General features: G+C 43.1%; 1 protein-coding gene across 3 annotated transcripts in view; it reads left to right on the top strand.

Moving 5' to 3' along the window:
- Positions 1-23,061, top strand: part of ighmbp2 (immunoglobulin mu DNA binding protein 2) — a 67,422-nt gene that overhangs the window by 27,271 nt on the left and 17,090 nt on the right. For all 3 annotated transcript variants that reach the window (XM_067993708.1, XM_067993710.1, XM_067993711.1), the window contains exons 2-10: positions 2,012-2,090; positions 4,726-4,895; positions 5,646-5,841; positions 6,374-6,474; positions 6,828-6,991; positions 11,338-11,538; positions 11,806-11,953; positions 14,643-14,817; positions 18,749-18,931. In XM_067993708.1, coding sequence (XP_067849809.1) covers positions 2,020-2,090; positions 4,726-4,895; positions 5,646-5,841; positions 6,374-6,474; positions 6,828-6,991; positions 11,338-11,538; positions 11,806-11,953; positions 14,643-14,817; positions 18,749-18,931 — 1,409 coding nt within the window. In that variant the 5' untranslated portion in view covers positions 2,012-2,019. The remainder of the gene's footprint in view (positions 1-2,011; positions 2,091-4,725; positions 4,896-5,645; positions 5,842-6,373; positions 6,475-6,827; positions 6,992-11,337; positions 11,539-11,805; positions 11,954-14,642; positions 14,818-18,748; positions 18,932-23,061) is intronic.

Below are 23,061 nucleotides of genomic sequence, written 5' to 3'. Positions count from 1 at the left end.
GTTCACGAGATTAATTCCTGGGATGTGAGGGTTGTCCTATGAGGAAAGATTGAGTGGAATGGGCCTATACTCTCTGGAGTTTAGAAGAATGAGAGGTGATCTCATTGAAACATATAAGATTCTGAGAGGCTGTTTCCGCTGGCTGAAGAACTAGAACTAGGGGACATAGTCTCAGGATATGGGGTCGGACATTTAGGATTGAGATGAGGAGGAATTTCTTCACTCAGAGGATTGTGAATATTTAGAATTCTCTACCCCGGAGGGCTGTGGATGGTCAATTGTTGAGTATATTCAAGACTGAGATGGATAGATTTTTTGACCCCGAGGGAATCAAGGAATATTGGGTTTGGGCGGGAAAGTGGAGTTAAGGTTGAAGATCAGCCACGATCTTATTGAATGGCGGTGCAGGCTTGAGGGTCTGTATGGCCTATTCCTGCTCCTAGTTCTTATGTTCTTATGCAGACACAGCGCAGGATATTAATGTGTAATGGACAGTGTTAAAAAGGCAGAGTGCAGGATATTAATTTTATACAGAGCACAGGATATTAATGTGTAATGGACAGTGTTATTCAGGCAGAGTGCAGGATATTAATGTTCTCTTTTTGATCATAAATCTCACTCTTAATATATCCATAATATGATGACTCAGTAGACATACAGTTGTATATTTGATATAGTTGAAAATTTTGGTGCACTGATACAGTTTTTATCCATGCTTCACTTGCCTGGAAACAAAAACAGAAAAAGCTGGAAATAATAAGGTCAGGTAACATCTATGGAGAAACAGAAGTCAGTCGAAATTATTTTTGGGCTCAGGAGGAGCATTCCTGCTCTTCCTGGCCCCACAAAATTTAACTTGGCGTTTTTTGAGCAGTCTCCTGCGGTCTCTTTAAGGACCACTGGTTGGGCTGCTCAACGCCTGGTACAAGTGGGTAGACACCTGAAAACTGCAATTAGGGTCCTACAACCAGTGCAGGACCCCGATTTGCATATTTAAGCTGACTGCCACGTTGAACAGGTGGGCCTTGGGCATCAGTGGAGTGTCCAAGGTGCCCCCATTCTCAACTGCCGGCTGCCTGTTTGTCAGGTGAGGAACGGGAGATCGTCAGTTGAACATTGCCCCGGGATATGGGCATTGCTTGGCTGTCATCACGTTGCAAACGTCTTTCCCTACAGACAAACTGCCCGACTTAGTGAGGTCTGCCCGGTGACAGTCGCTCAAACCTTTGCAATGACTGCAGACTGATGTCTCTGCTTCGGGAACTGTTAGTTAACTGGAGTAACTCCTCTCCCTGAGGTAGTCACTTTGTCATTGGCTAACACACTGCCTTGTTGCGGGCACATTAACGTGTTGCATCGAGTATCCCAGATAAACCAGTAACGTTTCCTTGGGACAGAGTAACCCTGTGTGCTCGGACTTCCGTGTGAAGTCAGTTTTTCCGCCTGCCTACGTCCAACCTCTCGTATAGGATCAGTGTGCTGAACCCCTATTGGTCTCCTTTGGTTCACACTTACCAAGGCAGTCGTATTCTGAGTGATTTTTTTTTAATATAATGAATAGCTGTATCTCCACATCTCTGCTATCTCCTTCATCCTTATATATCTGCACCTTTAGTCCATGGACTCTGGCTTTTTGTATGTCCCCCTCCCTTCACCCCACCATTGGTGACAGAGCCTTGGTCCCGGTGTCTGGAAATCCCTCCCCAAACTCCTTCACCTCTCCACTTCTCCCTTCTTTCAAAAACTTTCTCAAAGCCCATCTTTTGATCCAGGCTTTCGTTCACACCTCCTAATCTCTCCCTCCATGACTTGCCGTGCACTTTCCCTATCTTGTTTCCATTCGTGAAGCACTTTGGGAAGTTTTATTTTTGCATTACAGATTCTATCTAAATGCAAATTGTTGTAATAATAGCTCCTTGCTTTCCACACACCAAAAGTAACTTGAAGCAAAGTCCTATTTGTAATTGTGTTTTGAGACGTTGCCATTTTCTTGTACTTGCTTCTCGTCTAGGCCCAGCGATGGAGGCTTTTGTGTCTCAAAATTTCGAGTTACTACAAGAAGAAAGAGCGGCTGAAATTGAAGAGACCAGGTATGCTTTCTCAGCCCTGCCCTTTCGTCTCCTTTTTAGTATAAGGATTTCAAGCATGTGCTACTCTGCCCCTCAGCTCCAATCTATAAATGTAACCGATAAATAAACAATTTATGGCCAGCAGTTTAGTTTTGCCAATACCTCCCACTTAATTGTTACAGGAACCCAAAGCCCCAACCCAAAGATTTCTGATTCAAGTCAACCTGCTTTGTTGAATATTTATGAGCCTGATAGCTGTAGAAGACTATCTATTGATTCTGGCCCCTTTATCTGTGATTTGCAATAGATTTCTAAATAGTAACAGTACACAGTTTGATGGATATAATACATATTGACGATCTGTCTCTGTCAAGGCACTGCTTTCAAACAGCCTACCAGCAGATTTTTGGTGTTAAATGTATATGGAACAGAGGGTATTAGTCTGTCGAAGCATAGAAGTATGAATAGTTTGCAGTGTGGTCTCCTATGGATCTGCTATTTGAAGGAACGTTACCCATTGAAAAGATGGGACCCTGTGAACTCCAGAAGTCTTAAAATATATGTGCATATGAAATGGAAAGAAAGTCTGCAGATAATCCACACAAGTGATGATAGCAGGGGTTTACACCAACAAAGATCCTTGCATATTCACTCGGAAATTGGGTTGAATATCTGTATTGCAACAGGAGTTGCAACCCTCAAACAGCTGAGGGCCAGTTTAGAGTGGAGCTCCTTCTGAGCAAAGTTCTGTAATTTGTACAGAGGCACGTAACAATGTGACTTCAGCTCATCCAAAACGCTGCTACCCATATCCTAACTTGCACCAAGTCCCATTCACCCATCGCCCTCGTGTTCACTAACCTACATTGGCTCCCGGTCCGGCAACACTTTGAATTAAAAATTCTCATCGTTGTGTTCAAATCTCTCCATGGCCTCGCCCCTCCCTATCTCTGTGATCCCCTCCAGCCCTAGATCTCTGCGTTCCTCCAATTCTGGCCTCTTGCGCATCCCCAATTTTCATCGCCCCACCATTGCCGGCAGTGGCTTCAGCTGTCTAGGACCTAAGTTCTGGTATTTCCTCACTTTCCTCTCCCCCCTCCTCTCCTCTCTCTTTCTTCTCTCCTTCTCCCCTCCCCCCCCCCCCCAAATCTCCTCTCTTCTTCTCCCCTTCCCCCCCCCCCCAAATCTCCTCTCTTCTTCTCCCCTTCCTTCCTCCCCCCCCCCCAATCTCCTCTCTTCTTCTCCCCTTCCTTCCTCCCCCCCCCCCAAATTTCCTCTCTTCTTCTCCCCTTCCTTCCCCCCCCCCCAAATCTCTTCTCTTCTTCTCCCCTTCCTTCCTCCCCCCCCCAAATCTACTCTGTTCTTCTCCTTCCTTCCCCCCCCCCCCAAATCTCCTCTGTTCTTCTCCTTCCTTCCCCCCCCCCCCAAATCTCCTCTCTTCTTTTCTCCTTCCTTCCCCCCCCAAATCTCCTCTCTTCTTTTCTCTTTCCTTCCCCCCCCTCAAATCTCCTCTCTCTTCTCCCCTTCCTTCCCCCCCCCAAATCTCCTGTCTTCTTCTCCCCTTCCTTCCCCCCCCCCCACAAATCTCCTGTCTTCTTCTCCCCTTCCTTCCCCCCCCCCCAAATCTCCTCTCTTCTTCTCCCCTTCCTCCCCCCCCCCCAAATCTCCTCTCTTCTTCTCCCCTTCCTTCCCCCCCCCCAAATCTCCTCCTCTTCTCCCCTTCCTTCCTCCCCCCCCCCAATCTCCTCTCTTCTTCTCCCCTTCCTTCCTCCCCCCCCCCCCAAATCTCCTCTCTTCTTTTCTCTTTCCTTCCCCCCCCCAAATTTCCTCTCTTCTTCTCCCCTTCCTTCCCCCCCCCCCAAATCTCTTCTCTTCTTCTCCCCTTCCTTCCTCCCCCCCCCAAATCTACTCTGTTCTTCTCCTTCCTTCCCCCCCCCCCAAATCTCCTCTGTTCTTCTCCTTCCTTCCCCCCCCCCCAAATCTCCTCTCTTCTTTTCTCCTTCCTTCCCCCCCCAAATCTCCTCTCTTCTTTTCTCTTTCCTTCCCCCCCCTCAAATCTCCTCTCTCTTCTCCCCTTCCTTCCCCCCCCCAAATCTCCTGTCTTCTTCTCCCCTTCCTTCCCCCCCCCAACAAATCTCCTGTCTTCTTCTCCCCTTCCTTCCCCCCCCCCCCAAATCTCCTCTCTTCTTCTCCCCTTCCTCCCCCCCCCCAAATCTCCTCTCTTCTTCTCCCCTTCCTTCCCCCCCCCAAATCTCCTCTCTTCTTCTCCCCTTCCTTCCCCACCCCCCCCAAATCTCCTCTCTTCTTCTCCCCTTCCTTCCCCACCCCCCCCAAATCTCCTCTCTTCTTCTCCCCTTCCTCCCCCCCCCCCAAATCTCCTCTCTTCTTCTCCCCTTCCTCCCCCCCCCCCCCCCCAATCTCCTCTCTTCTTCTCCCCTTCCTCCCCCCCCCCCCCAAATCTCCTCTCCTCTCAGACACTCCTTAAAACCTACCTCTTTGATCAAGCTTTTGGTCACCTGTCCTAATATGTCTGTCAAATTTTGTCTGATAACACTATTGTGAAGAGCCTTGGGATGTTTTACTATGTTAAAGACGCTGTATAAATGTCAGCCGTTCTTGACTATTTTACGGAGGAATTTCATGTGGTTGCTTTTAGAGCCTGGCGGGAAAACATCTCTGTGAAAGAACTCCAGCGGCGAGGTGTCTGCCTGCTGAAGCTTCAGGTGGCGAGCCAGAGAACCGGACTGTATGGGCGCTTTCTTGTTAGCTTCGAACCTAGGAAGTATGAGGCCAATGCAGCACTGCCCAGCAATGACTTTAGCCCCGGTGTGTTTCATTTGTTCTTTAATGCTGTCACATTTGTTGCAACAAAAGTGTATAATGTAGAACATTGCAATAACTGATTTCCAGTCTCATTCATCTGTGCTTACAAAGGTTTCAAGACTACCAACATCATGCATACAGATTTTCTACGTGTTTCTCAGGGTTTCGTATTAACTTAAGTAGTCAGGCCTACAGCTGGCATCTTGTTGTTTGTAGTCATCAGTCATTTCTTTTCAAACTGCATTAATTTGCACTTCTTGTAAAAGCCTTCCTCTGTTTTGATTGAATAAACTGCAGTATGCACAGGGAATCGGCAGTGTTGTTCGTGTCAACAAGATGCCACAGAATCGTATCTTTTCCTTTTCCTTTCCCTTTCCCTTTCCCACAGGAAGATGCCTGACCTCTACTCAATTTTTTTCCTCTACAGCTGAGAGCAGGGGCTCAGCACAATGGAGATTGAACCTGCATCCGACCACTGTACCCGACAAGGGATTATAAACTTTGTAGGTCTAATGTCCAGGATGTGCTATCTTCTTGGATCAGATAATTGTAAAACATCTGTAGGACCTGTGGAGTAAATTGAAATTATGTTTGTTTTTTTTGCGGTAGGAAATGTCTTCCACTGTGTAATAAAGTTTCTCTTAGTCTAGTGGAGAACACCTAATAAATGTGCCCGGTAGTGTAACATTTCTTTAGTGTGAAATTCAGAATGTCCTTGGGAAAATTGGATTCATTTTCTTTGTTGTTGTTCAGGGGATATTGTGGGCCTTTATGATGGCCAAGGCTCTGCCCCGTTGGACCAACTTGCATCTGGCATTGTGATACGCATCACCCAAAAATCCATCACCGTGGCCTTTGATGAATCCAGTGACCAGCTAGGCTTCGACAGTGACAATGCCTATAAACTTTTGAAGCTGGCTAATGATGTCACCTACAATAGACTGAAAAAGTAAGCATTATTTATTTTACTTTCCACAGTGTTCAGCCTTAAGAGGTGAGTGCTTTGTTGTTTTAAAAAATATATATAATTAAAGTTGGATTTCTGTTAGATGTATCAGCAATATATACCAGGCTGCATTTAAACTGCTCCCTTCGTCCTCATTAGATTCAGTTGGCATACCAGGAAAGGCAAAACTTTATTCATGCTGCATAAGGGCTTGGTAGAATGGAAATTAATAACTGCTGCTGTGAGAATACATTTAGACCTGTATGTCTAGATTGCAGAAGGTCACCGTACTAATACACTGATCTGAATTTTCTGCTGGTAGATGAAACAGATCAGTATTCTTCTGTTTTCAGTAACAGTGTAAAACATGTTAACACGAAGTTTGTGCATCCATTTCCCATGAAGCATCCACATAGTACCCCATAAAGTGTTAGGCACCTGATATTTTAATTAATGTTTTTATTTCATGTTTCGGACTTGCATTTAGAAAATTCTAGCTTCAAAGCCGCACTCAATTTCTTTTTTCTTCTTTCAGTGCTTTAAAGGCCTTGAGCCGATATCATGCCGGACCTACTTCTAATCTCATTGACGTCCTGTTTGGCACTTCTGAGCCAAGTTCCCTCTCTCAAAATCTGAGTAAGATCAATTTCTTGCACATCACTTATTCATTGTCCTGATAATTTGAAAATGGAGAATTCATTCGATTTTAACTTTACAGTACTGGGGCATTGAGAACCTAAAGAGGATATATTTTCACTTTGTCGTCTGTGACCGGTTTTGTTTTAAATGTATAGACTAGACTGAAACTAAGAATTCATTTTATTTTTTATTTTTTTTTACATTTTTATCTACCCGTAGGATGAAAATGTTGCAATCTTCAGAAATAAAGGGCAGTTTTAGCTGCTTTCATGCTTTCTGTTGAACTCTAATCATATATTTATCTACTAGTTTCCTTAATAAGTGTTGGTTGCTGGTTTGTTTTCCTTCAGAAAGCCTGGAGCTCTTCAATCCTTCTCTGGATGACTCTCAGAAGGAAGCAGTACATTTTGCCCTGTCACAGAAGGAAGTTGCAATTATTCATGGGCCTCCTGGCACTGGAAAGACGACTACAGTTGTAGAAATAATTCTGCAAGCTGTAAAACAAGGCCTGAAGGTGAGCCAGTGATTGGTAATATTTTACTTGAATTGTACATGGGCCAGAAGTGCGACTATAGACCATTTAGTATTGAAGTACTTTTGATGTTCATTTTGTTCTTTAAAATTTTATTTAGGAATCAAATTGAAGAGCAACAAAAGAACGAAGTGAGTGGCTAGGAGAATTTTTTTTACATAGATGGTTGGGACATGAGATGGTCCTACCAGAAACGGTGGTGGAAGCAGAATGCATAAAATAGTTTTTAAAAGGGAAGTGGTTAGCTCTCTAAGAACCAATATAGATGCGATGGGCTGAATGGCCTCATTTTGTGCTGAATAATACTGTGATTGTGAGATTTTAGTGCAGACATCACCAAGGTTGAAAGAGATGAAGGTAAATCAAAAAGAAATGCAGACAGGATAATGTTTATGCTGACCTAGATTCCATAACTGGTGCTAATTATGTCAGGCTGTATTGAACAGTTAGTACAACTGAAAAGTAATTTTAATGAATAAATGCTAATTAAATAAGCATTGTGCTTGTTGAGCCAGCCAATATGACAAGGCGTAGATCGATTAAAAAGAGAGTCACAAATACAGGAAATCTTGAGATGAAAGCTGAATCGCTAGGCATTTCCATCATTTGAAATAGATATATTTCTTCATTAGAACTGGGACAATCAGCCAGAAGTCCCTTTTTATAGAACTGACCAGAACCAGCCAAGACACACTGAAGAACACAGAGGCAGGGGCAAGGATGGGGGCAACCACAGGTTATGTGCATGTTGGACTTGGTCATTCTGATCCGGTTCTACAAAAAACAGTGTCAGTTGGGATAACAAAATGAATTGGTCAGGTATTCATAGAATCTTACAGCACACAAGGCAGCCATTTGGCCCATCGTGCCCATGCCGGCTCTTTGAAAGAACTATCCAATTAGTCCCATTACCCTTTCCTTTCCCAATAACCCTGCGCATTTTTCCTTTTCAAGTATACAGTTCCCTTTTGAAAGTTACAATTGAATCGGCTTCCACCAACCTGTTCAGGCAGTGCATTCCAGATTATGACAACTGGCTGTGTTTTTTTTAAAAAAAAAAATTCTCCTCATCTCGCCATTATTTTGGCCTTCGGTTTAGTCGCCAGGCAGTTGACATTAGTAAAGAGTGAAAAGTGTGATCAAAAGAAGTTGGCTGAGGTGATGTTTGTTTAGCATGATTCCAACCTGTTACGTAAGACATTAAGTGAATCTGGGTGTTACTATTTTGTGGCGACTTACTGCATTTTAACAGTTTCAATTACTGACTGCATTTGATTACCATAATAAGTTGACAAGCGTAGCAGGCCATTGGTCAGGTGAAAGTATGAAACCATTTCAGCAGAGCGTCTTCCTGACAGCCATAGAAAAATAGCAAATGGAGCGGCACTACTTTTGAACTGGGTACACAGTTTTTGTTGATCTCAAAAGGCGGGAGAAGTTGGGCTCATTTGTTCACCTTTCTGTATGAAGTAGATTGAGAGTGAAACCCAGCTGGCAGAGCAGCGATGACTCATTTGTCCACCTTTCTGTATGAAGTAGATTGAGAGTGAAACCCAGCTGGCAGAGCAGCGATGACTCATTTGTCCATCTCTCAATTTGAAGGAGATTGTTTTGGAATGAGATTGACATTTAGTGCCTGTGCCCGATTTGCTGCTTTCTAAACCAGAGCTAATGAGATTAGTAGTAGTTGCCATATTTATTCACCTTCCTGCGTGAAAGAATGTATGAGGGTGAAAGCCAATGGGATTAACAGTGTGTGTCTCATTCACCAGCCTTCCTGCTTTGAAGCACGTCACTGAAAGGGAAAGCCCAGTGGAATTATTAATCTGTCTGATTTATTTGCTTTCTTAGCTGAAGTGGATTTCACAAGAGGAAGGGACTGATTCAAGAGCCAGTGGAATCAGCAGTCTGGGTTATTTTATCCACTTTGCTGATTGATGAGAAAATCCCACATGAGGTTTAGGGCCAATGAAGAAGAGAAACGTGGTTATGAACATTTTTAATTTTAAAGAAAAAGGCTTTAATGGGAATTTCAGTTGTCATTCAGTACTAAAATTTATTAAGATTGCAATTGCAGTATTTTATTGAAATTCACCAATAGTTTTCTGCATTTCTCCAACTTTACAGCAGGAATTAAAATTGTCCTTATGGATATTATAGGGCATGTCACAGTTGTAGCCACACTGGCAAGGAGTGTGCATCAGAGAGTCTTATGTTATAGGCCTATCTCTGACCCATACAAGGGATCATGGAAATAGCCCTTGTGTAATACACTGTATTTTTAGGAACTTAAGAGTTAGTGATTTCTAATGCAATAATCATGGGAGACGTTAATCTTCATATAGACTGAGCAAACCAAATTGGCAAAAATAGTTTGGAGGACGAGTTCATGGGATGCATTCGAGACAGTTTTCTAGAATAATATGTTGAGGAACCAACTAGAGAATAGGCTATTTTAGATCTAGTATTGTGTAATGAGATGGGGGTAATTAGTAATCTTACAGTTAAGGGTCCTCTGGGGCAGAGTGATCATAATATGATAGAATTTCATATTGAGTTTGAGAGTGATATAGTTAAGTCCGAAACTAGGGTCTTAAATTTAAACAAGGCCAATTACGTAGGCATGAGGGGCAAGTTGGTTAAGGTAGATTCAGAAATTAGATTAAAAGATATGACGGTAGATAAGCAATGGCGAACATTTAAACAAATGATTCATAATTCCCAACAAATATACATTCCCTTGAGCAATAAAAACTCCACGAGAAAAGTGATCCAACCGTGGCTAACTAGAGAAGTGAAGGATAGTATTAAATTAAAAGAGGCATACAATGTTGCCAAAGAGTAGTAAGCCTGAGGATAGGGAGGGTTTCTGAAATCAGCAAAGAAATTAATAGAGGGAGAAAATTGAATGAGAGTAAACTAGCAAGAAATATAAAAACAGGTTATAAGAGCTTCTACAAGTATGTAAAATGGAAGAGATTAGCAAAAGTAAAAGTGGGTCTCTTGGAGGCAGGAGAGATTATAAAGGGGAATAAGGAAATGGTAGAGACGTTAAACAAATATTTTGTATCTGTCTTCAAAGTAGAAGACACAAAAAAAATAACAGACATATTGAGGAACCAAGGGTCTAATGAGGAACTTTAATTAAGATTAGTAAAGGAAAAGTACTAGAGAAATTAATGGGACTAAAAGCCAACAAATCCCCTGAATCTGATGGATCCTAGGGTTTTAAAAGAAGAGTTGCAGAGATAGTGGATGCGTTGGTTTTGATCTTCCAGAATTCCCTAGATTCTAGAATGGTCCCCGTGGATTGGAAGGCAGCAAATGTTACCCCACTATTCAGGAAAGGAGGAAGAGAGAAAACAGGGACCTACAGGCCAGTTAGCCTGACATCAGTAGTAGGGAAATGCTGGAATCTGTTAAGGACATAGTAACAGGGCACTAAGAAAATCATAATATAATTAGGCAGAGTCAACACTTTTTATGAAAGGGAAATCGTGTTTGACAAATTTATTAGAGTTTTTTGAGGATGTAACTAGCAGGGTAGATGAAGGGGAACCACTGGATGTAGTATATTTGGATTTTCAAAAGGCATTCGATAAGGTACCGCACAAGATTAGGGCTCGTTAGCATGGATTGAGTATAAGTGGTCTTGCTGCAATTGTACAGGGCACTGGTGAGACTACAACTGGAGTGCTGTGTACAGTTTTGGTCTCCTTACGTAAGGAAAGATATACTTGCCTTAAAGTGGGTCCAACGAAGGTTCACTAGATTGATTCCTGGGATGAAGGGATTGTCCTATCAGGAGAGATTGAGTCGAATGGACCTATACTCTCTGGAGTTTAGAAGAATGAGAGTTGATCTCATTGAAAGTATAAAATTCTTAGAGGGCTTGACAGGGTAGATGCTGAGACGCCGTTTCCCTGGCTGGAGAGTCTAGAACCAGGGGTCATAGTTTCAGGATAAGGAGTTGGCCGTTTAGGATTGAGATGAGGAAAAAACTTTTCACTGAGGGTTGTGAATCTTTGGATTTCTCTACCCTAGAGGGCTGTGGATGCTCAGTTATTGAGTATATTCAAGACTGAGATCGATAGATTTTTGGACATTAAGGGAATTAAGGGATATGGGGATCTGGCGGGAAAGTGGAGTTGAGGTAGAAGACCAGCCATGATCTTATTGAATGGCGGAGCAGTTTCGAGGCCCACCTGGCCTACTCCTGCTCCTATTTCTTATGTTCTGACAACTTTACATTTCTCATTTGATCAGTCTGTTTCAATGATCTGGATGTCTTATCGCTGAATTGTTTTTTATTTCCCCCCCTCCCCAAGGTACTTTGCTGTGCTCCCTCTAACGTTGCTGTCGACAATCTTGTTGAACGCCTGGCACAATTTAAAGCACAGGTTCTACGTTTAGGTCACCCTGCACGACTACTTGAATCCATACAGCGCCATTCTCTGGATGCTGTATTGGCACACAGTGACAACACCCAAATAGTAATGGATATCCGGAAGGACATCGATCAGGCTTTTGTAAGTACCTGCACCACAGGGACCCAGATTGCAAGTGTAGTTTGGTTTGTTTTACATCTTGTGGGGAATTGTATTTTTAAAAAGAAAAACGCATTCATATAATTTTCAGTGAAGCTGCAACTTTTCCAACTGAATTGTTTTCTCATTACGGTAAGTGGAAAAATGCTTATTTATTCAAAAATCTGGTTTATTTTCTGTAAATTTTATGCTAACGTGCCAATATGTTCAATGCAGAGAGAAAAAAAATGATCGCTTTTTCTTTCAAAGGCAAAAATGAAAAAGGCACAGGACAGAGGAGAGAAGGTGCACTTTCGTGGTGAGATCAAGACTTTGAGAAAGGAGCTGAGAGCGAGGGAGGAGACAGCTATAGTACAGATACTAAAAAAAGCCACTGTCGTCTTGGCAACTAACACAGGTAGAGCCACATAAGGAATGAAGGCAGAGTGTGGGGTTTACTCTCGTAGAAGCAGCAATGAACTGTATCACCTTAAATAACTCGCCCTTTCCTGCAACATCAAAATTAGTTAACCCTTTACCCACATTTGTCTTCACTTTCTACAATCATAGGATGATTGTAGAAAGCACAGAAAGAGGCCATTCGGCCCATCGTGCCTGTGCTGGCTCTTTGAAAGAACTATCCAATTAGTTCCCCACCCCTGCTCTTTCCCCATAGCCTTGCAAATTTTTCCATTTCAAGTATTTATTCAATTCTCTTTTGAAAGTTATTGAAACTGCTTCCACCATCCTTTGCAGGCAGTGCATTCCAGATCATTACAAGTCGCTGCATAAACATTTTTTTTCCTCATGTCGTCTCTGGTTCTTTACCAATCTACAGACTTTCAAAGCTTAAGATTGCCATCACTTAATCATCACCTCTCTGTTTTCCTCTCCTTCTCTCCCAATCTTTTTTCAATCTTGGTGTCTTGTACTGTGGAGCCTTGGCCCTCAAGTTGAGTTTCTCAATTGAGCCTCTTTTCCCCCTCAAATAAAAATGGTCTTAATTACAGGAATTTCTGTTGAATTATGAGCAGTTTCCTGCTGCGAATGTACCCCCACCATAAACCAGATCGAGCCCGTCCAAACTGTTTTCCTATTGCACTCTTGCAACAGGAGCAGTGTGGAAACTTTACATCACGAAATACTGAGATTAAATTTTCTAATGTGCATAATTCTGCAGTGCTACGAACCTATAGTAAAAGCAGAATCAGAATAATGGGATATCTAAAAGCTTTACTTGCATGTGAAACGAAGGCAGGAATTATGTAATGAACGTAGAATTACATAGACTTTACAGCATAGAAACAGGCCGTTCGGCCCACTGGTCTGTGCTGGTGTTTATGCTCTACGAGCCGCCTCCTCACCCCATCAGCGTATCCTTCTATTCCTGTCACCCTCATACTTATCTAGCTTCCCCGTAAATGTATCATGGGGATATTTGGTTTAAGTTCTAAATATCATTTTTCAGACACACTAGTGCGCTTTAAATATCACCGAGGTGACGTTTCAGACGCATGGACTTAAATGAAGTCAGCTCAAAGCAGAAGGAAAGGTGTCTTGAGTGGGCCGAGTTTATCAAACCTCTAGAGGCCGTTAGTAAAATGAAGCTGGAAGGTCACCTGCGATAGTCTCGAGAACAGAACCTGTTTTACGTCACATAATGCATGCAATTTATGACCATTGAAACCAGTTCCCAGTTATCTGTTGCTGCTCGTTGATGCTGAATTGCCTGTGTACTGTCCCGTAGAGGTGGACTAACGGGGAAAGTGTCCAGTTGTCACTCCTTCATCCCTTCTTGAGTAGGAGCGGGACTGATAACTAGGCCCAAATGACAATTAGATGGTGAAGCAAGGTCTAATTGGTGGTTCGAGCTCGTGCCCTCGAGAGACGGGTTAACTGTGCCGTATTGCTCTAATGATTAATTAAATCACCCATGGCCAAAGATGTATCATTTTTATTAATATGGAATTTATTACAAAATCTGCAGTGTAGACTTAAAATGAAAATACACTAAAATAAATATTTTGAATTAATGTAGTTTCTTGTCCCATTATCTGAAAAAAAAAGTCCAAGTGCTTCACAGTCATTGTTGTTATTCTGGTGAATGTGGCAGCTATCTTGTGCACAGCAAGATCCCACAAACAACGATGAGATGAATAGCCAGTAAATCTGTTTTTGGTGGCCTGAAAACAAAAACAGAAAAAGCTGGAAGTACTCAGCAGGCTAGATAGTATCTGTGGAGGAACTGCAATTGACATTTCAGGTCTTGGGCACTTCCTGACGTGCTGACTATTTCCAGCCATTTTTTTGCTTTAGTTTTGAGATTTGCAATATTTTGATTTCTGTTTTTGGTGGTGTTTGGTTGAGGGAGGAATGTTGGAACTTCCTGTTCTTCTTTGCAAAGTGCCATCGTATTCTTCAACATCCACCCAAATCATCGGAACATGCAAACAAGGCCTTGGTTTAATGTCTTATCTGAAAGATGGCACCTCTGACAATGCAGCACTCCCTCGGTACTACACTGAGGTGCCAGCCCAGATTATGTGCTCAAGTCCTGCAGTGGGGTTTGACACCACAAGCGCCTGACTGAGGTGTGCCAAGCTAATGCTTATTCAATGTTTATTTTTAAAGGTCTTTCTGCGTGACTCTAACTTGATGTGCGATGATTTGAAAATGTCAAAGCAAAACAATGTTCTCTATCCTTTCATTAAATTATGATGAACACCAAGGCCATGCATTCAGAACAGTTTGATTTCTACAACTTTCTAAAGATGGGAGAAAATGGTTGACGTTTTGGACCCTTGGGGATGGTATATAAAAGTAAAGCATAAAATCTTTTTTGAAAAAGCAACTACATATTGCTGAGATTTATTAATGGAACACCATCACAACAATAACTGTACTCATATGCATCAAAGATGCACAGATTATAAATAATGGGGACTTCAAACAGTAAATGTATGTTACGTTCTCCCTGATGATGAATTCAGGGGTAGGTTAACAATTCATGGTTGCAATATAATGGAATTGAAGGCCTACTATTGTATAATAGATCAGTTGCTGTTTAAGTTCACACGTTTAGCATCTGCTCTTTGTGCGTTTCCTAGGTGCTTCTAATGATGGCCCATTGAAACTCATGTCGGACGATTATTTTGATCTTGTGGTGATTGATGAGTGTGCACAGGCACTGGAAGCAAGCTGCTGGATACCATTACTGAAGGCCCCAAAATGCATCCTGGCTGGGGATCACAAACAACTTCCTCCAACCATCATTTCTCACAAGTAAGTCCATTAAAAGTAGAGAGAGTCTCCCCACTCAAAAATCATGCTGTGTTTGCATAATACTTCAGAATCCTCTAGTCCTTAAGACACCACTGGTAAGTAAGATTCCAGGCTGCATATAGAGAGGTTACTTGTGCAAAAATGGGAGTAAAGGAGCTCGGAGTATGATTCTAAGCCGAGGAAGCGTGTAATCCCCGTGAATTTTGTTCCAGACTGGATTCAAATAGAGATTGGAAAATCGCCACAGATGCATAACCCAGAAAAGGAGGCTCAGAACCTGAATGCAACAACATTCAACTTGGTACCGTGGTGGAAGTCAGGAGCTCAGTGGAGCTCTGCATCCATCACTCTGTATCTGCTTTTTCCTTAGAGGTGCTGGCGATGTCAGTTACCAACAGAGCCAGCATCAATCCCAATGCAAATGTACCAGAGGGTTTGTGTGAGACCCACATTTGGGAACCGGTACTGCTAACACCTGTCTACATCCGGTATTGAAACAGCCCATTTGCTGCATAATTTCCTCCAATTAAATATTGGGAAGGCTGAAGCCATTGTCTTCAGTCCCCGCCACAGTCTCCATTCCCTAGCTACCGACTCCATCTCTCTCCCTGGTCCGTTGTCTGAGGCTGAACTAGACTGTTCGCAACCTTGGCATCCAATTTGACTCTGAGCTGAGCTTCCGACTCCATATCCTCTCCATCACTAAGACCGCCTTTGTCCACCTCCATAACATCACTAGTCTCCGCTCCCGCCGCAGCTCATCTGTTGCTGAAACCCTCGTCCGTGCCTTTGTTACCTCCAGACTCGACTATTCCAATGCTCTCCTGGCCGGCCTCCCGCCTTCCACCCTATGTAAACTTGAGCTTATCCAAAACTCTGCTGCCCATATCCTAACTCGCACCAAGTCCCGTTCACCCATCACGCCTGTGCTCACCGACCCGCATTGGCTCCCGGTCCGGCAATGCCTTGTTTTTTTAAAAAAAAATTCTCATCTTCATTTTCAAATCCCTCCGTGGTTTTGTCCTTCCCTATCTCTGTAACCTCCTCCAGCCCTACAACCCTCCTGAGAATTCTGCGCTCCTCCAATTCTGGCCTCTTGCACATCCCCTATTCTCATCGCTTCACCACTGGCAGCTGTGCCTTCAGCTGCCTAGGCCCGAAGCTCTGGAATTCCCTGCCTAAACCTATCTATCTCTGTCTCCTTCTTTAAGACGCTCCTTAAAACCTACCTCTCTGACCAAGCTTTTGGTCACCTGTCCTAATATCTCCTTATGTGGCTTGGTATCAAATTTTGCTTGATAAAGCCCCTGTGAAGCGCCTTGGGAAGTTTTACTACATGAAATGTGTTTTAAGAAATGCAAGTTGTTGTTGCAATGATGCTCCAAAATCGAATGATTGCCATTGTTTTCCTCCTAAGATCCCCATAGTAATGTGTTGCATCGAAAATAATAGATAGCCAGGAGTACTTTCACTGATGATATAAACCATGAGATGAAGCTACAACTTTCAAAAGGGAATTAGATAAACACTTGAAGGGAAAAAATTTACAGGGCTATGGGGAAAGAGCAGGGGAATGGGATTAATTGGATAGCTCATTCAAAGAGCCGGCACAGGCACGATGGGCTGAATGGCCTCCTCATGTGTTGCACCTACAATGATACTATGGTGGTTCATAATGGTTACCTTGGCTGATATGTCAGTTTGGGTGAGTCAGAAGGTTGTGGGTTCAAGCCGTGCTCTAGAGACTTGAGCACGTGATCCAGACTGACACTTTAGTGCAGTAATAAGGAAGAGCTGCGTTCCAAGAAGTGCATTCTTTCAGATGAGATGTTAAACCAAGGACCTGTCTGTTCATGTGGACGTTTAAGATGCATGGCACTCTTTGAAAAAGAGCAGAGGTGTTCTAGTGTCCTGGGCAATATTTATCCCTCAACCAACACCACCAAAATAGATTAACTGGTCATTCGCTGTATGTCGGACCTTGCTGTGTGCAAATTAGCTGCCACATTATATAACCGTGACGATACTTTAAAAGTAAGTCATGGGTTGTGAAGTACTTGGAGATGGCGTCAGGATATGAAAAGCACCATATAAATGCAAGTTCATTCTTTTCTTTCATCTGAACCTAGAGAAGAGACGGCAGTATTAAAATCACTCACTGTTTGTTTGTAAGCCTCAGCTGTTCACTGGATTAACTTGCTGAGCCATCTGGGGAGCTTCGGGTTGACAATTTTTTAGAAGCTTATTAATATTGCTTGACTGATTTATAATACTTCATTTGAGTAACGTAATCAGTCATGCTGCAACATATTGGTTCAAGACTAATTGAACACAAGTTTTCATTCTAGCACCTTTGGCTGCTTAATGGGTAAGTTTAGCCCCCAGTATGGTTACGAGCCACACAAACCAGCCAGTCATCAGGTGCAAGCCCAAATTTTTAAACTTGGCTAATCCTGGGATTGCAGTAGACATTATACAGTCGCCCTCAGCACCCCTAGATAGGGTTGGAGAAAAACCCAGCAGGGTTTCTACTCTTGATGCTCACGTATGTGAGGACAGGATTGGGCTTTGTTATGATGCCCCCTACAGTCGAATAGCTTGCAGGCACTAATTATACAGGCTTCCATGTGAAGAATGTCCCCCTCCCCCGGGGTTAGGTATTGGAAGGCTGCTGGTGCCTTTGGAACCATACCCCAGCATGAGTCACTGCCTGATCTTCAGGAGAGGAAAAGGTCAAGTTTTTGGGGGAAGGGGAAATAATTTGAAGCAGCACAGTGTGCTGCCTAATGATAAGGCACCAGTTTACATCCACACTGTGAGCTCCTGATCCCTGTTGTAGAGAGGTTGAGTGAATGTTGGGCACCTCTCCAGAAGGAGGAAGGGACAATCAGAAGCTGAGTCACCACAGACTCCCAAATCCACTACCTCCACCACCTAGAAGGTCAAGGGCAGCAGGTGCATGGGGACACCATCACCTCCAAGTTCCTCTCCAATTCACACATTATCCCGACTAGGACGTATATCATCATTCCTTCATCGCTGGGTTATAAATCTTTGAACTCCTTATGTAACAGCATTGTGGGAATACCTTCACCATATGGACTGCAGCGGTTCAAGAAGGCGGCTCACCACCACCTTTTTCAAGGGCAATTAAGAATGGGCAATAAATGCCAGCCTTGCCAGCAACACCCGTATCTCGAGAATTAATTCTTTCTTAAAAGACTGCAATCCTGCACTCCCTATTGCCTGGTATAAGAACAGCATTGGCAGAGGTCTGGGAGCAGGCCACCTATTCTTCCATATATTAATAGCTAAGCATTGAAGGTTCAGCATCTCCAGGGGCAGAAAGTGCCTGTGCTGCATGCCAAAGATGGAGGGGCTCTGTGCTGGAGGTCATGCTGGCTGGGTGCTGCAGAACTTTTCCAGGCAGTCATTTAGTTGTTAAACAGAAAAGCTTTTATACAAGGGGAATTTTTTTTAAAAAAAAAAGTAAAATTGCAGTTTGCAACTTGCTTGGTTAACTTGTAAGCAAGGCTTTCACATCAAGCACTGAGTAATGATGTCAGACCTTACGGAATATCAGCCTGTAACACCAGCAACTGCAAGTTACAGGGATATTTTGGATGGTGAATTACAGGGAAGTACGCCACTGAATATGCAATATTTAATAAAGCTCCATTAAAGCTGGATGGTGGATTGTGTTCAGTTTTAAATGCTTAATGATTTCATAATAGGTTTTGAAATCTAATAGAGGTTGGTCAGTTTTATTACAGTATAATTAAAGTTTTGCAGATAATCAGAAAATTTGGAAATTGTTAGTCCGATCATAAAAATTCTCGAGCTGTGCTTTGAACTTAATTGAATATATCTGTCTTCCGTCCATGGGTTTTTTTTTTTGCGGCTTAACTCTTTTTGTGCACACTCCCAACAGAGCTGCAGCTAATGGCCTCGCACTCAGTTTGATGGAGCGGCTAATCCAGAGATACGGTGAGCAAGTGGTGAAAATGCTGACTGTACAATATCGAATGCATGATGCTGTAATGCAATGGGCCTCCAATCAGATGTATCACGGACGCCTCACGGCTCACAGGATGGTGGCTGAACACTTGCTAAAGTACGTATAATAGTGGTCTGCAAACTTAGTGCAGCCACTCGAGGCTAGGTCAGACTGCTATGATGTTTCAAAGTTTACACCAAGGCATTGCAGCACTTTTCTTTTTTAAATAATGAATCCAACAGTGTAAATCAAAGGCAACAATGGGTTTCTTTGGGCAATACTTGAGGACTTAGGCCTGAGTAGTAAGCTCAGACAATTCTGGATGAAAACAGAGTTTATTTTACAGCATAACAGCAACTATTCATAGGTTACAGCACGGAAGGAGGTCTTTCGGCCCATTGAGTCTGTGCTGGCTCTATGCAAGAGCAATCCAGCTAGTCCCACTCCCCCGCCCTATCCCCGTAGCCCTGCAAATTTTTTCCTTTCAAGTACTTATCCAGTTCCCTTTTGAAGGCCATGATTGAATCTGCCTCCATCACCCCCTCAGGCAGTGCATTCTAGATCCTAACCACTCGCTGTGTTTAAAAAAAAAAGTTTTTCCTCATATCCCCTTTGGTTTTTTTGCCAGTCGCCTTAAATCTATGTCCTCTGGTTCTTGACCCTTCCGCCAATGGGAACAGTTTCTCTCTATCTATTCTGTCTAGACCCTTCATGATTTTGAATACCTCTATCAAATCTCCTCGCAACCGTCTCTGTTCCAAGGAGAACAACCCCAGCTTCTCCAGTCTATCCACGTAACTAAAGTCCCTCATCGTTGGAATCATTCTAGTAAATCTCTTCTGCACCCTCTCTAAGGCCTCTAATATTCACATCTTTCCCAAATGTAGTGCTCAGAACTGGACACAATACTCCAGCTGTGGCCGAACCAGTGTTTTATAAAGTTTCATCATGACTTCCATACTTTTGTACTCTATGCCTCTATTTATAAAGCCCAGGATCCCGTATGCTTTTTTAACCGCTTTCTCAACCTGCCCTGCCACCTTCAACGATATGTGCGCACATACCCCCAGATCTCTGTTCCTGTACCCGTTTTTAGAATTGTGCCCTCTAGCTTATATTGCCTCTCCTCATTCTTCCTACCAAAATGTATCACCTCGCATTTTTCTGCATTATATTTCATCTGCCACGTGTCCGCCCATGCCACCAGCCTGTCTGTATCCTCTTGAAGTCTATCACTATCCTCCTCACTGTTCACTACATTTCCAAGTTTTGTGTCATCTGCAAATTTTGAAATTGTGCCCTGTACACCCATTAATATATGTCAAGAAAAGCAGTACTAGTACCGACCCCTGGGAAACACCACTGTACACCTCCCTCCAGTCTGAAAAACAACCGTTCACCACTACTCTCTGTTTCCTGTCACTTAGCCAATTCTCTATCCATGCTGCTACTGCCCCTTTTATTCCATGGGCTTCAATCTTGATGACAAGCCTATCGTGCGGCACTTTATCAAACGCCTTTTGAAAGTCCATATACACCACATCAGCTGCATTGCCCTCGTCGACCCTCTCTGTTAACGTATCAAAAAACTCTATCAAGTTAGTTAAACGCTATTTGCCTTTAGAAAATCTATGCTGGCTTTCCCTAATCAATCCGCACTTGTCCAAGTGACTGCTAATTCTGTCCCGGATTATCGTTTCTAAAAGTTTCCCCCACCACTGAGGTTAAACTGACTGGCCTGGAGTTGCCGGGTTTATCTTTACAGCCTTTTTTGAACCAGGGCGTAACATTTGCAATTCTCCAGTCCTCTGGCACCACCACTATTAATAAGTTTTAGGCTAGGCATACTTTCCCTCTTCGTGATGATCCCAAATATTAGGTCTGCCACTGTCAAACTTTCCAGCACTGGAGTTTTCTAGCAAAGGATGACTTCAGGGCAATGAGCATGGATCAGCACTAGGGTGAAAAGCACTAGACAGTTGTGCAGCCATCCACTCACAAACATGGCTGCATTGTCCGTCCAGTCAGGTTGCCGTTTGCCCTCCTCTGCCCCGGTGATTGTATTATTAATTGAGCAGTGCTTGCAGCCTGTAGATGGTTTCTTCAGTCCAGGAGAGTTGGGACTTTTCTCCCTGTTTGTACTGAGTTATGCAGTACAGGGACAACTTTGATTGTCTAGAACAATACTGGATGCTGACTCAGCAGTGAGGGGGAATTAGAGACCCTTGAAACTCTGAGCATATGATTCCAACTCCTGTGCTTTGAGACAGCAGCTCCTTTACAATCCGTTTCTTTCAATTTGCAGAAGATAGGATGACAGTACAAGAGGTAGCTTAAAAGCAGATAACTAAATGGGCCAGATCTTGCTGGAGCAGGGCATCTCTCGTCATACGCCGTTAGTTGGATTCTTTCCTGCACCCTTCAGCTCTAAAATGTTCTGCACTGTAACTTGCTGGAAGTGCGAGCTGATAACGGCATGGCGAGGGCAATGGGGCATCTGGGAACCTTAGTGAATGGTGGGACTAAACAGTGTATCTCCTTACCTTCTCAATCCTTAAATCTCATTAGTTAACGGAGGAATGACGGAGAAAGAGGATGAATTAGAGTCAAATCGGGTACTGAAAGAGAAATAGAGAAGGAACGAAAGATTGGATTAAAAAAGATAAAATAAGAAAAAAAAATTAAAATTTGATATGTTAAAAATCTCTAACAACAATTTACAACATGAAGGAATGAGATTGAACAGTATCAGTTGTTCCCTTTCTGGGCCAGAGAGGTTGATTGGCATTGCATTAACAATTATCAAATCATTAAAAAGGTACTTACATTGTTAAGTTCTAGCCCTAACTTTCTGTGGCAAGTTTAATGGGCAAATAGTGTGCATATCCAGCAAGTTCTTAAAAATAACGGGGAGGCTAAGAGCGAGATGCTGTTTGTGTGAAGCAAATGGCGGAGCGACATAAATCGACCAGCAAGTTCTGGAGCTTCGCATCTCAGTGTATCTCTTAATCCCCTAAATTTGCTGGCGGATTTGTGCATTAATAACAGCAGGCGTCGTTAACGTGCCCTTATTTTTCCAGCAAGATTCGGTCCAATGTATCTGCTCTGAACCAGCTGCAATTATACTGTCTTAAAATGGCCTTATTTCTAGCTACACAGTCAAGGTCAGGATTGGTGGCATTAAGCTGCCCTTTTGAGATCAGAAGCCCAGCCCCAAAATTCATCACCTCTACACTTAGAGACTGTTACAATGACTACTTGCTTGTCCCCAACTCCAGTTTACACTGACCTACATTGACTGACTCCGTGAATCCCAACACATTGAATTTAAACTCCTCATCCTCATTTTTAAATTGCTCCATTGCTTTGTCGCACCTGTCCTCCCCCACCCCCCCTCCCCCCCCCGCCAACCAATACTGTTGCGTCCCCCTTCCTTCACCTTCATTGGTGTTAGTCTTCAGTCCCTGGATCATGCTCTTTGGGATTGCCTTCCTAAATTTCTCCACCTGTCCAGCTGGCGTCTTCTAAGACCCATCTCAAAACCCATCCCATTAACCAGCTTTCAGTCACCCCATCTAACCACTCCCTTCCTTGCTTGCCATCTATTTTCCCTATGCCTATCTGTGCCTTGGGATTTTTTTTAAGTTAAAAGGTGCTATACAAATGCATGTTGTTTACTGCATTTGATAAGGCATTTGCTAGTGCGGAGGTACAAAAAGGCCAATTGAAGATTGCCCTTTTTCAAGTGGGTTGGAATTCAAAAGTGAGGAAGTGATGCTTCAGTTGTACAGAGCCTTGATCACACCCCATCTAGAGTACTTTGTTCAGTTTTGGGCACCCAACCTCAGGAAGGATATATTGGCCTTGGCGGGGGGTACATCGCAGATTCACCAGAATGATACCAAGAAGCAAAGGGTTAAATTATGAGGAGAGGTTGCATAAACTTGGCTTGTATTCTCTTGAGTTTAGAAGGTCAGGGGGTGATCTGATCGAGGTGTTTAAAATGATAAAGGGATTTGATAGGGTAGATAGAGAAACTATTTCCTCTAGTGGAGGAAATCCAGAATAGCACAATCCTATAATTAGAGCTAGACCATTTAGGAGTGAAATCAGGAAGCACTTTTTCTTTTATACCTAGGGTAATGGAACTCTGGAATTCTCTGCCCCAAAGTCTGTGGATGCTGGGTCAATTGAAATTTCAAGACTGAGATCAATAGATTTTTGTTAGGTAAGGGTATCAAGGGATA

The sequence above is a fragment of the Heptranchias perlo genome, chromosome 12 (genome assembly GCF_035084215.1).
Source record: "Heptranchias perlo isolate sHepPer1 chromosome 12, sHepPer1.hap1, whole genome shotgun sequence".
Classification (NCBI taxonomy): domain Eukaryota; kingdom Metazoa; phylum Chordata; class Chondrichthyes; order Hexanchiformes; family Hexanchidae; genus Heptranchias; species Heptranchias perlo.
This window is presented reverse-complemented; position numbering and strand designations above follow the sequence as displayed.